General features: G+C 46.4%; 1 protein-coding gene across 1 annotated transcript; it reads left to right on the forward strand.

The window, feature by feature from the left end:
- Positions 1-1,178: 1,178 nt before the first annotated feature.
- Positions 1,179-4,896, forward strand: Fzd8 (frizzled class receptor 8). The gene has a single exon (XM_031364939.1). The coding sequence runs from the start codon at positions 1,947-1,949 to the stop codon at positions 3,999-4,001; it is 2,055 nt and encodes a 684-aa protein (XP_031220799.1). The 5' UTR covers positions 1,179-1,946; the 3' UTR covers positions 4,002-4,896.
- The last annotated feature ends 7,116 nt before the right edge of the window (positions 4,897-12,012 follow it).

Here is a 12,012-nt window from a genome sequence, read left to right on the forward strand (position 1 = left end):
ATCTGAACTGCTTATTCCCGAGATTACAGTAATTACAGCCTCAGCATGAGTTCCATACAAGCGCTAAATGAAACAGCACATCAATTAAAAAAATAAACACTCCATTCTAGGAGAAAGACAACCCCCTGGGACGCCCTAACAAGCGTAAAAGAACCTGCCTGGCCCTGGCCCTTCACACCCTCCTCCCTACTTAAGGTGGACGCTGAAAGGGCTGGCAGCAACTGAATGCTCCTCTGATTCTGGGTGCTGAGTACAACTCGCAGCCCTGCTTCTCACAGCAGAAAAGGAGGCACAGACAAAAACAAAAACAGAAAAAACAAAACAACAAAACAATACACATGCTAAATTTTTATGTAGATAAGTGTACTTAAAAGTACCTCGTGGATAGGGAATGCAGTGGTAGTTGTCAATGTGTCTTATTGGTAAGCTTATGCTTGTGTCTGAAAGGAAAAACTGGGTCTACATGTTTCATATATTGATATATTTTATCCCATCCAAAACTCAGCCTCCCCGGTGGCATCTGGCTGATCACTCCCCCTTTCTAGGTAAGCAATTCAAGTACCACAGGTCACGCAGCAATGTACACTTATGTACCGCACTCCTAGCATGCAGAAAGGGCTTCCAAGCAGTCATGGCCAAACCTGGTCATCTAGCCCAATAGAAATCTCACTACTATCACCAAATCTCCAAGTCTGAAAAGCTCTCGTTATGACAATACCAAGAGGAAATCTCTCCCTGAATTCCCCTAGCTCTGGATCTGGACCAGCCTTGGAGCCCTGACTGTGCTTCCAAGGCCATCTAGAAACAGGAGTTATTGTCTGTGGAGCAAATGAGACTGATTCAGAGAGCCCTGGCAGGTGCACTCACTACAAAAACATTGTCCTAGATCCCAGGAGCAGACTCGGAGAAATGCGACCAAGATCTCTGAAACACTGAACACTTTGGAAACAATCTGAGTAAATGCTCAATCCGTGTGGTCAAACGTATGGTGACCAAAAACAAACTCTCCATCCGCCCAAAGCAAGGAAAGCAGTCCCAAAACTACGGACTTCCTTAAGGAAGGATGAGCCTTGAGAACGCAGATACTCCGCCCTGTTGCGCAGGGATTGGTGAACCCAGAAGAGGGAGGAGACCAAGTGCAGGCCGTATAAATATTCATGAGCCGGCCTGGAGGCGCTAGCTGACTAAAGCCGGGAAGTTGGGCAAAGGGCGCAGCTCCTGCGCAGGAGGCGGAGGCTGGGACCACGGTGTTCAGGTGTCCTTTCTGTCTTTTGCTCTGGATTTGTTTGTCGTTCTAGCAAGAAAGCACGCCCTGCACCCCGCTCGACTGTGGCCAGAACGCGGCCCGGACTTTTGGTGGCGGCAGATGCAAGAGGACCGACGCAGGAGTGAGAAGGCGGCGGCCTGACCAGAGGAGGGCCCGGAACTCTGGCAGTGGCGGCGTGGCCTGGAACGGACATGAACCCTCAGGGCTCGAAGAGGGGCCTCTAGGTCTTACCCGAGAGTCTAGAGGCCAGACACAGCCATCTTGACTGAGGCCAAAAAGGAAACTTGAGGCGCGTCGTCCTCTGAGCCTTTGCTACTGGGAGCCACACGAAGTGTCTGGGTGTGCGGAAGGTCCTACACCAGCTCAGGAGGATGAGCCCGGGGGCCACCACTCCGCTCTGGGAGGGTTGAGTGGGACTCAGGGGGCGCGGGACAGACCCTGTGGAATTGTGGCGCGTCGGCGGTCACCCCAGGAGAGGCGTGGGGGAGGGCCGGACGACTTCTGCCTAGGTTTTCGACCGTGCTGCCACAGTCGCTGCCTGAAAAGGAGATAGATTGTTGGTATTCTCCTCTCCGCAGAGAAAAGTGGGACAAGACCTGCTCTCCCTTTTCTCAGATTCCTCGCTGTAGAGCCCTTCTGCGCGCCGCCTAGAGGAGGACTTGGGGTCCCGGCGCGCAGCATGGAGTGGGGTTACCTGTTGGAAGTGACCTCGCTGTTAGCCGCCTTGGCGGTGCTACAACGCTCTAGCGGCGCTGCCGCGGCTTCGGCCAAGGAGCTGGCGTGCCAAGAGATCACGGTGCCGTTGTGCAAAGGCATCGGTTACAACTACACCTACATGCCCAACCAGTTCAACCACGACACGCAAGATGAGGCGGGCCTAGAGGTGCACCAGTTCTGGCCGCTGGTGGAAATCCAGTGCTCCCCAGACCTCAAGTTCTTTCTGTGTAGCATGTACACGCCCATCTGCCTAGAGGACTACAAGAAGCCTCTGCCGCCTTGTCGCTCTGTGTGTGAACGCGCCAAGGCCGGCTGCGCGCCGCTCATGCGCCAGTACGGCTTTGCCTGGCCTGACCGCATGCGCTGCGATCGGTTGCCAGAGCAGGGCAACCCGGACACTCTGTGCATGGACTACAACCGCACCGACCTCACCACAGCCTCACCCAGCCCACCGCGCCGCCTGCCTCCGCCGCCTCCGCCCGGCGAGCAGCCGCCCTCCGGCAGCGGCCACAGCCGCCCGCCAGGGGCCAGGCCCCCACATCGTGGCGGCAGCAGTAGGGGCAGCGGGGACTCGGCCGCTGCGCCCCCCTCGCGCAGCGGGAAGGCGAGGCCCCCTGGTGGCGGCGCTGCTCCCTGCGAGCCCGGGTGCCAGTGCCGCGCGCCCATGGTGAGTGTGTCCAGCGAACGCCACCCGCTCTACAACCGGGTCAAGACCGGCCAGATCGCCAACTGTGCGCTGCCCTGCCACAACCCCTTCTTTAGCCAGGATGAGCGCGCCTTTACTGTCTTCTGGATCGGTCTGTGGTCGGTGCTCTGCTTCGTCTCCACCTTCGCCACTGTCTCTACCTTCCTCATCGATATGGAGCGCTTTAAGTACCCGGAACGGCCCATCATATTCCTCTCCGCCTGCTACCTCTTCGTGTCTGTCGGGTACCTGGTGCGCCTGGTGGCCGGTCACGAGAAAGTGGCCTGCAGCGGCGGCGCGCCAGGTGAGGGCGCAGCTGGGGGTGCGGGCGGCGCGGCGGCGGCTGGCGCTGGGGCGGCGGGAGCGGGAGCGAGCAGCCCGGGCGCGCGCGGCGAGTACGAGGAGCTGGGCGCAGTGGAGCAGCACGTGCGCTATGAGACCACTGGCCCGGCGCTGTGCACGGTAGTCTTCCTCCTTGTCTACTTTTTTGGCATGGCCAGCTCCATCTGGTGGGTAATCCTGTCGCTCACGTGGTTCTTGGCTGCTGGCATGAAGTGGGGTAATGAGGCCATAGCAGGCTACTCGCAGTACTTTCACCTGGCTGCGTGGCTTGTGCCCAGCGTCAAGTCCATCGCGGTGCTGGCGCTCAGCTCCGTGGACGGCGACCCGGTGGCGGGTATCTGCTACGTGGGCAACCAGAGCCTTGACAACCTACGCGGCTTTGTGCTGGCTCCACTGGTCATCTACCTCTTCATTGGGACTATGTTTCTGTTAGCTGGCTTCGTGTCGTTGTTCCGAATCCGCTCAGTCATCAAGCAGCAAGGAGGCCCAACTAAGACACACAAGCTAGAAAAGCTCATGATCCGCTTGGGCCTCTTCACCGTGCTCTACACGGTGCCCGCTGCCGTCGTTGTCGCCTGCCTTTTCTATGAGCAGCACAACCGACCGCGCTGGGAGGCCACACACAACTGCCCATGCCTTCGGGACCTGCAACCGGACCAGGCTCGCAGGCCCGATTACGCGGTCTTCATGCTCAAGTACTTCATGTGCCTAGTGGTGGGCATCACATCGGGCGTGTGGGTCTGGTCCGGCAAGACCCTGGAGTCCTGGCGTGCGTTGTGCACTCGCTGCTGCTGGGCCAGCAAGGGCGCTGCAGTAGGCGCGGGCGCTGGAGGCAGCGGCCCTGGGGGCGGTGGCCCCGGGCCCGGGGGTGGGGGACATGGCGGAGGCGGGGGATCCCTCTACAGCGACGTCAGCACCGGCCTGACGTGGCGGTCTGGCACAGCCAGCTCGGTATCTTACCCTAAGCAAATGCCATTGTCCCAGGTCTGAACCCTGAACGGACGCCCAGAAGGGGCGGAGAGGGGTGGGGGATGGAGAACGCTGGGGCAGCAAAGGGAGCCCAGACCGGCTGGGGTTCCCACCCCTTCTCTGTGTTGATTGCTATTAGCATGATAATGAACTCTTAATGGTATCCATTAGCCGCAGGGACTTAAATGACTCCCTTAGAACAAAGTACCTGGCATTGAAGCCTCCCAGACCTAGCCCCTCCTCTCCGATGCCTGGGAGCAAGTACCCCAGACAATGGTTTCAGTAGGTTAGGATAGTTGAAACTCTCCTGGATACCGTGGATGAGTCTTGAGGTAATACACTATAGATTTCACCCAAGGGACTGCTTTGCCCTCGACGTCATCAGCATAAATTCTACCCCTCATACACCCTAGAGGAGGGACTACTGCTACCTTGTGGGACTGTACAGTTTGGGTATTCTTAATGACCAGGCAGATGCCTTAAATAAACAAGAAATGTCTTAATTATACACCCCAAGTAAATACGGGTTTCTTACATTAAAGGATGTATTTATATAATTATTTGTTAGGTTGTTTTAAAAAAGTGTAAAATATGTATATATCCAAAGATATAAAACGTGTACATTATTTGTAAAAAGTTTAGAGGCTACCCTGTAAGAACAAATATAAGTATTCTATTTTGTCAATAAAATGACTTTTGATAAATGATTTAAGTACCACCCTGTCCCCCACCTCTCGTGAACTGTTCCCCTTATGCTTGCTGAGGACATGTGAAGAAATGGACATTTTCTGGCTTGCCATTTTGTACTGACTTTAGGCATGGAGACAATTACCTGTTAACCTCTAAGTTTTAAACTGTTAGCAAAGTAAATGTCATTGTTGAATTGATATCAAAATCGCATTTTTGCACTTTCCCCCAAAATGGTGTTTTTTCATGGTCTATCCTTGCTGACTTAACAGCTCTTCATGGTATATGTGGATGGATAGTTTGCAAAGGTGGCCATTCCACTTGGCCTATTTATTTGGCTGGTATAATGCCACTTAAATTGAAACAGCAGCCCTATGTGAGTGAGTACCTTCAGTCTGTGATTTTGAAAGCACTGACCTTTTACAGACCTGGCCACACTCAGGTTAGTATTTGAGGCCACAAGTCACCTCTATACTGTAAATCACTTGACAATCTGGTGTAGCAGAGCAGGTGCTGGCTAACAGATTAAACGAATGGGTTAACTTCTTAATAGCATTCCCTGCTTGTGTATTCCAAGAGTGCTGATTTTCCTGGAGAAAAAAGCTATTGTTCCTCTGTCAAGACTAAGCTAATTTATTTGAACAGAAGGCTGTTGAATCAGCAGAAGAATGTGCTGGCAATTGTTGAACTTTTTACCTGTCTGCCCAGTGGCTCTGCACATCATTCCTTTAAGAGGAGCTAAATGAATAGGGTTAATCTGTAGGGAACTTGGTCTTTTGAGTTTGGAAAACTTTGATCTTTTCTCCTCTGTGAATGTGCTGTATAGCCTGAAGTTTCTTTCCCTGCTGCCTGGCTCCTCTTGGTGCAGACCAATTGGCCACCGTGGAGCCTTAACGCTCTTCCATTAAAGGGATGTGGGACTTTTACTTTAAAAAGGAGAGGCAGAGAGGGAGAGGAAGACTTGTAACAGTTAGTGAAGACCAGAGGCGCAAGTGAGCTCAGCCTTTTCAACAGCTTTCCATGGCTTTGTTAGCCAGCCCACAGGCAGCTAGGCCTGGGCTGTGCATTAGAGAAAAGGCTCTGAATGCCCCACAGGTGGTCTCCGCACATAATTCCCCAATTTAAAGAGGCTTCCTTTGCTGAACAATTGCATTACAAAACTCCCTTCTTTTACACTCCTAATTGAAGCAATGAAGTATTATAAACTACGTTTTTTCTTAAAACAAAACAAAACAAAAAAATCCTCACTGCCTAAATTCTATTAAGTAAATGCTGTCAAATTCTGTGAACTGGACCTTTTAAATAACTTGTAGGAAATGCTTCTTCAGCAGATATTTTTCAGATATTTTTATTCCTTAGGCTTTTTAATTTCTGGAAGATTAGCAATAATCTAAAAGTAATTGGTAAGGTTGTATGTTCATACTGAAAAGATAGCCCCAGGTCCCTTATTAACCTGTCAATCAAAATAAGAAACTGGCAGCTACCCTGCTAATAACTGGAGTCCGGCATTGTGTATAAGAACAGACCTTGGGTGCCCTTCTTAGATGTTTGTTTCTCTTTGGTTTTCCTTTAGTGACTAAATTCTGAATTAATAAGATGAAAGCTACTTCTTTTATAGATCTTCATGAAGAGGCATGTTTAAAAATTTTTCTATTCTCTTTCAAAGTCACTCTTCCTGTTAACTAAAATTCTAAAATTAGATAAATAATGCAAATATATGCTTTAGTTTTCATGCTGGTTAGTGACCTAGGTACATCATGCACTCCCACCTAACCCACACTACGAGTGGGATGCTGAGTGTGTATAAACTGGCCATGAACTCTGTGTATTCAGTAATAAGGTCAAATTTAGAGGCAGGGCTTTATCACATGTGTGGAAAAGAGCTAAAAGTTGCTGGTTTATACATTCTTGGTAGCAGTATTTAACTATGATAACTTTGGGGAGTTGTTATTTTGAACTTTTACCTCATTAGTATTCCATGCATCCTTAAATGTCATATTTGATAACTTTTACAAGATGGCTGTAATGGCGTACAGCTAAACAAACTTATGAATCAAAAAAAAAAACCTTGTTACTACTCTGAAGACTTTCAGTGAAAAAGCTGCCTGCTCCTGTAATCAACAGAGACTCACTAGTTCAGGAGTGGCACTGAACCACAATGCTCTTAGCTTTAGAAGCTGAAATGTAAATTAAAAGTTGTCAACAACCAAATGAGACCCACAGTTGATTGTATAGGTAGGAAAAGGAAAGAAGAACCTATGTGCATTAGACAAACAATAGCATGGTGATTGCCCAGACACCACTTCAACCTACGTAGGTGTGTCCTCGACTACTACATGAAAAAAAAAAGTTAAAACTTATCAAATATTTGAGGGTAGGCAATGTGGTTGTTACATGTCCATAGGATTGAGGCAAATATAATTTAATATGATTAAAACAAACAGGAAATCAAAACTTGTTGAAGTCACCTGTGAGATGAATCTTACTGAATACTTTATTTTTGCTTTGTAATAAAGGTAACCTGGAAATACCATAAACAGAAGGTGGGAAGGTTAGTAGAAAAGCAGATTTTGTTGCATCCTCATTTCTTAATCTTCTCATTGTACCTGTAACACTTCAAAATTTGGGGAAAGGAAATCTGATTGCTTTATTAAAAGGAAAGCTCTCAGAGCTTGAGCTCATTGAAGAACAGGGTCAATTTAAAGAGCCTTGCAAACATTTTGATGAGGCTCATCTATGGGCCAGGAAACAGGTCTCAGTTTCAAAAGGATGGTATAATACTACCATCTTGTGGTGGAACCTGCCCAGAAGAGCAGTTTATTCATTTGATTCTTTGATTGAACCCCTATGCTGGAGCTAAGGGAAAACTGTTGCCAGGTGGTGGTGGCACATGCTTTTAATCCCAGCACTTTGGAGGCAGAGGATGGTGGATTTCTGAGTTTGGGGCCAGCCTGGTCTACAGAGTGTGTTCCAGGACAGCCAGGTCTACACAGAGAAACCCTGCCAAAAAGAAAAAAAAAAGCCCTGTTATTCCAGGGCTCTCAGAAGGTGCAAAACCCTGGGTTTAATCCCCAGCATCTCAAAATCTAGGTATGGTAGTACATATCTATCACTCAGTGGAAGGGTCAGGAGTTCAAGGTCATCAGTCACAAAGTTTGAAATCAAGCCTGAGCTAGAGACTAAGAAAATAAAATCTTTAGAGTGTTGGCTCTGTTTCTCAGTAGACCTCACATACTTGTAGTCTTAATTCTGTAGCCATCTTAAGAAAAACACCCTAGAGTTGCCTCAGTGTAAAATGCTACAAACATCCCTGCCACACAGTCATAATTTTATTAACCTCAATTGAATTAGAGTCTCCTATGTTGAAGTACAAAAAAATTATCCTCTAAAAAAATAATATTTTGAATAATTTTTTGAGGAATGCCAATGTATCAGATATGTAATGCCCCACTATTATGGCAAAAGAATATATCTGACTTACTTCATGAATGTATTATTTTATACTTTCCTAGGAAAGTCCATGGGATGTCCCTCAGAGTCACAGAAGGATGCACTCAGTTGTCATCCACCAAGAAACACAGCAAGTGGAAGGCACTACCCTGGGGAAGGAGCCTAGCCAAGGGTGAGCAATTGCTCTAGCTTGCTCTGTCTCTCCAGGAAGGAAGATGTGTTGGTGACCAGGACTGTGTAGGATAAGATAGAAGAGCACGGACTCAAAACTCACATGTGATCATTTATTTTCTCTGAGAAGTGGAATAGCCTCTGAGGGTGAGAGGAGACATGATCCAAGACTATTCCTGGATCATAGAATCAGAGTTGAGAGACTTGGAGAGCTGCTCAGGAATCGTGGTTTGCCAGAAATCTTGATTTCAGTATCCCAGTGATGGCAGCAGAAGGGGTACTAAACATTATCATGGACCCACAGAACTGTGTCTATACCTGACTCCAAAAAAGCTGGAATGGGCACAGCCACTCAAGTCAGTGCACATCAAGGGCTGGGAAGGTATCTTAGCTGCTTCTCTATTAAGTGACAAAATCTCAGAACCAGGGCAACTTATAAAGAAAGCATTTAATTGGGGGCTCACAGTTCCAGAGGGTTATAATCCATGACCATTATGGTGGGTGCATGGCAGCAGGAAAGTAGGCACGACACTAGAGCAGTAGTAGAGTGCTTACATCTAATCCACAAACACCAGGCAGAAAAAGAGAAAGCTGAGAATAGTTAGGGTATTTGAAACCTCAAAACCCACCTCCAATGACATACCTTCTCCAACAGGGCCACATGCTCCCAACCCTTTCCAAACATTTTCACCAGCTGAAGACCAAGCATTCAAACAAATGAGCCTACAGGGTTTTAGGTGGCCCTTCTTGTTCAAACTACCACAGAAGGTCTGCCACAGTCCTTACTACAGGTTAGCAAACAGTAACTGCTACACATGTGTAAAATCACTCCATCCAGAGCAGAACTTGGCCTAGAATTCACTAGGACTGCTTACCTTTTCTGTTACCACTGTTCCACTCTTCTGTATAAAGCTCACTTCTGTGGGCAGTCATATCTAAAGAGTGACCCCTCCTGTTCCCAGTATATCTCATTAGAGTCACACACTCTACACTTGGACTACAAGATATTATCAGAAAGGCTTCACTCTTGGGCCCTTGGCTGACTGAGAGCACTCTCTGAGTCCTCATAACTCATGTTCACAATCATCCAGTCATTGTCAATGAAGACCTAAATGGGGAGAGAAGTCAGTTGTGGAGAAGACTGCCATACCCATCAGAGTCCTGGGCCCTTCAGAAAGTGCCTCAGTTGGCCAAGGAGGACAACGAAGACCAACACCACTTCTTTGGTACAGAGGGTTTGGGATGTTAGGTATAAGGTATTTTGCCTCTGCAATTCCAGGGACCCAACCTACAAGAAACAGCTAGAGCAGGAGACCAAGCAGCAGTCCTCCACAAGCTATAGTTCAGAGAGACTGGTAGTGCTTAGAAAGCACAAATGCTAGCCAGAGAAACATGGAAAGCAAATGAGTGAAGAGAAAGTGCCCAGGCTCAGCACAGGACAGGTAGAATGAGTTAACTGCAGGGTTCTCAAGCCTTTGGGACAGCCACTATTTACATTAGTTTATTTAACCCTCTAGGGAATTATACACTAAATTAGAAGATCATTGTCTGCTGGCTTGTTTCCATAAAACCTGTTCCTAATTAGCCCATGCCCCAGTGGTAGTCCCTATATGTGCTCCCTTATCAAAAGTCCTTGGAGTATTTTTTCAACTGCTGAAGCTGAAGGCCAGGGTAGTGTGGCACATTGCCTGTAATCCCAACAATTAGAATAATTGAGTCTGAAGGAGCACAAAGTTGAGGATAGCCTGGGATGCTCAAAAGACTAAAAACATTCCTGTTGATGTAGTTGTATAGTCTGAGTCTAGTATACACACATGTTGAGGAAGTTTGACCTCAGCATATGTGTATAACCCCAGCACTCAGGAGGTAGAGTAAGGAGAACCAGAAGTTCAAGGATATCCTTTCTCAAAACAAACAAGCAAACAAACAAATAGTCCAAAACAAACAAACAAACCCCACTACTGCCCAAGCTATATCCCAGACCAAAAAGTTTAGAGATTAATTTTAGGGATTCCATCTGAGAATTAAACTTTTTTTAAAGAAACTACTGCTAGAATCTCTGGGGAAAATCAGTAGGTATGAATGAATATGTCATCATCTCAAATAAAATAAATACTCATAAACAGATTATCAGCTTGGTGTAGTAGTGCATATCTTCAGTTCTAGCACTCAAGAGGTAAAGACACTGGTCTCCATCTATACCCAGAAGCTAAGGCTGCTCCACAACCCTCCACACTCAGATCTCACCCATAGAGAGCTAATCTCCCAGGAGTGTGCTCACTCCTAAATTGAGGTGAGATCACCACTTTCTCTCCAATAACTGTCCAAAGCTGGACCGGCCCAGAGCACACAGGGTACAAGAACAGTGGAACAGCTGGAGACAGGATCCTTCCGGTCTCCATCTGCACCCAAAGCTAAGGCTGTCCCACAGCACTCCATACTCAAACTCTGCCCAAGAGAGAGCTGGTTTCCCTAGGAGTGCTGACACACCTAAGATCACAGGCTCACAGGCCCACAGGAGAGACAAGCTCCAGTTAGAAACAGCAAGACCAACTAACACCAGAGATAACCAGATGGCAAGAGGCAAGCTCAAGAACCTTGCTTGGCATCATCAGAACCCAGTTCTCCCACCACAAGTCCTGGATAGCCAACACACCAAAAAGCAAGATTCAGGTTTATTTTTTTTAAACATTTATAGCATTATGATGAAAAAAGTTACATGACTTCAAATTACCTGAATTTGTTAACATTTAAAAACATATTTTAAGTAAATAGAATTAAATCACATTCTTGTTTCCCTTTTGTACCCCAACTCCTCCCAGTGACCCCCTCTTCAATACCTATGATATCTTTTTTTGTCATATTCCTTAACATTTATAAAATATTATAACAATAAAAAATGAGTATTATAAAAGTTGTTTGATATAAAAAAACAATCAATTTAACAGACTTATGTAGATGCGTGTCTATAGCAATACTGAAAATACATACATTTTTCTCAATATAAATTTTAAATAACTCCAAACATATTAACTGTATATTTCAAAATAAAACATCATTACTAATATTTTCTTAAATGAACATAAATATATAAGCTCTTTTTGTTTGTTTGTTTGTTTTGTATTTAGTAGAGTTTAAAATCTTACTGTAGTACAAGCCCAAAATAAGAACAATTTTTAGACATTGGGTTTCATTGTGATAAGGCTGTACTTCAATGACCCTCACATCACCAAAGGATTTTACCTCCATCGTAGCTAACCTGAGAGTTGACAGTTCTGCTGCACCAAGGAATGAATTGTAGGCTCGATTTTTGTATACAGACTTCCTGCTATGGGCAAAACTATTTGACTTGAGTGAGTGACTTTATTCTCAGCCCACAGAGAACAGGTGACATTCATTTAAGAAGTGGTGTGTGTATTAAGATAGTCTATCCATAAAGTAATTCACCAACTGTTTCAATGAACAATGGTTCTGCTTGAAGGGTGGCACAGATATTAGGTGAGGGTAAGAAACTGATTCATTGGCTGTGATAATTTGGAAAAGCATTCATATCAGAGAAAGAGTAACTTATAAAGTCCTCTTCTTCAAACTTGATACAGGAGCCACAAATGTCAAGCAAAGCATTCAGTCTTACTGTTTGTTTTTCTCTTTCCTAAAAGCCACCTCCCAAGTTAATTGTCTATGTCTCCTTTGGGTATATAAATACTTTTGAAATATATAAGCT

Source organism: Mastomys coucha, unplaced genomic scaffold (genome assembly GCF_008632895.1).
Source record: "Mastomys coucha isolate ucsf_1 unplaced genomic scaffold, UCSF_Mcou_1 pScaffold13, whole genome shotgun sequence".
Lineage (NCBI taxonomy): Eukaryota > Metazoa > Chordata > Mammalia > Rodentia > Muridae > Mastomys > Mastomys coucha.

What these genes read in the sequence shown, in the direction of transcription:
- Fzd8 (XM_031364939.1), top strand. Translation starts at nt 1,947, where the DNA reads ATGGAGTGGGGTTACCTGTTGGAAGTGACCTCGCTGTTAGCCGCCTTG.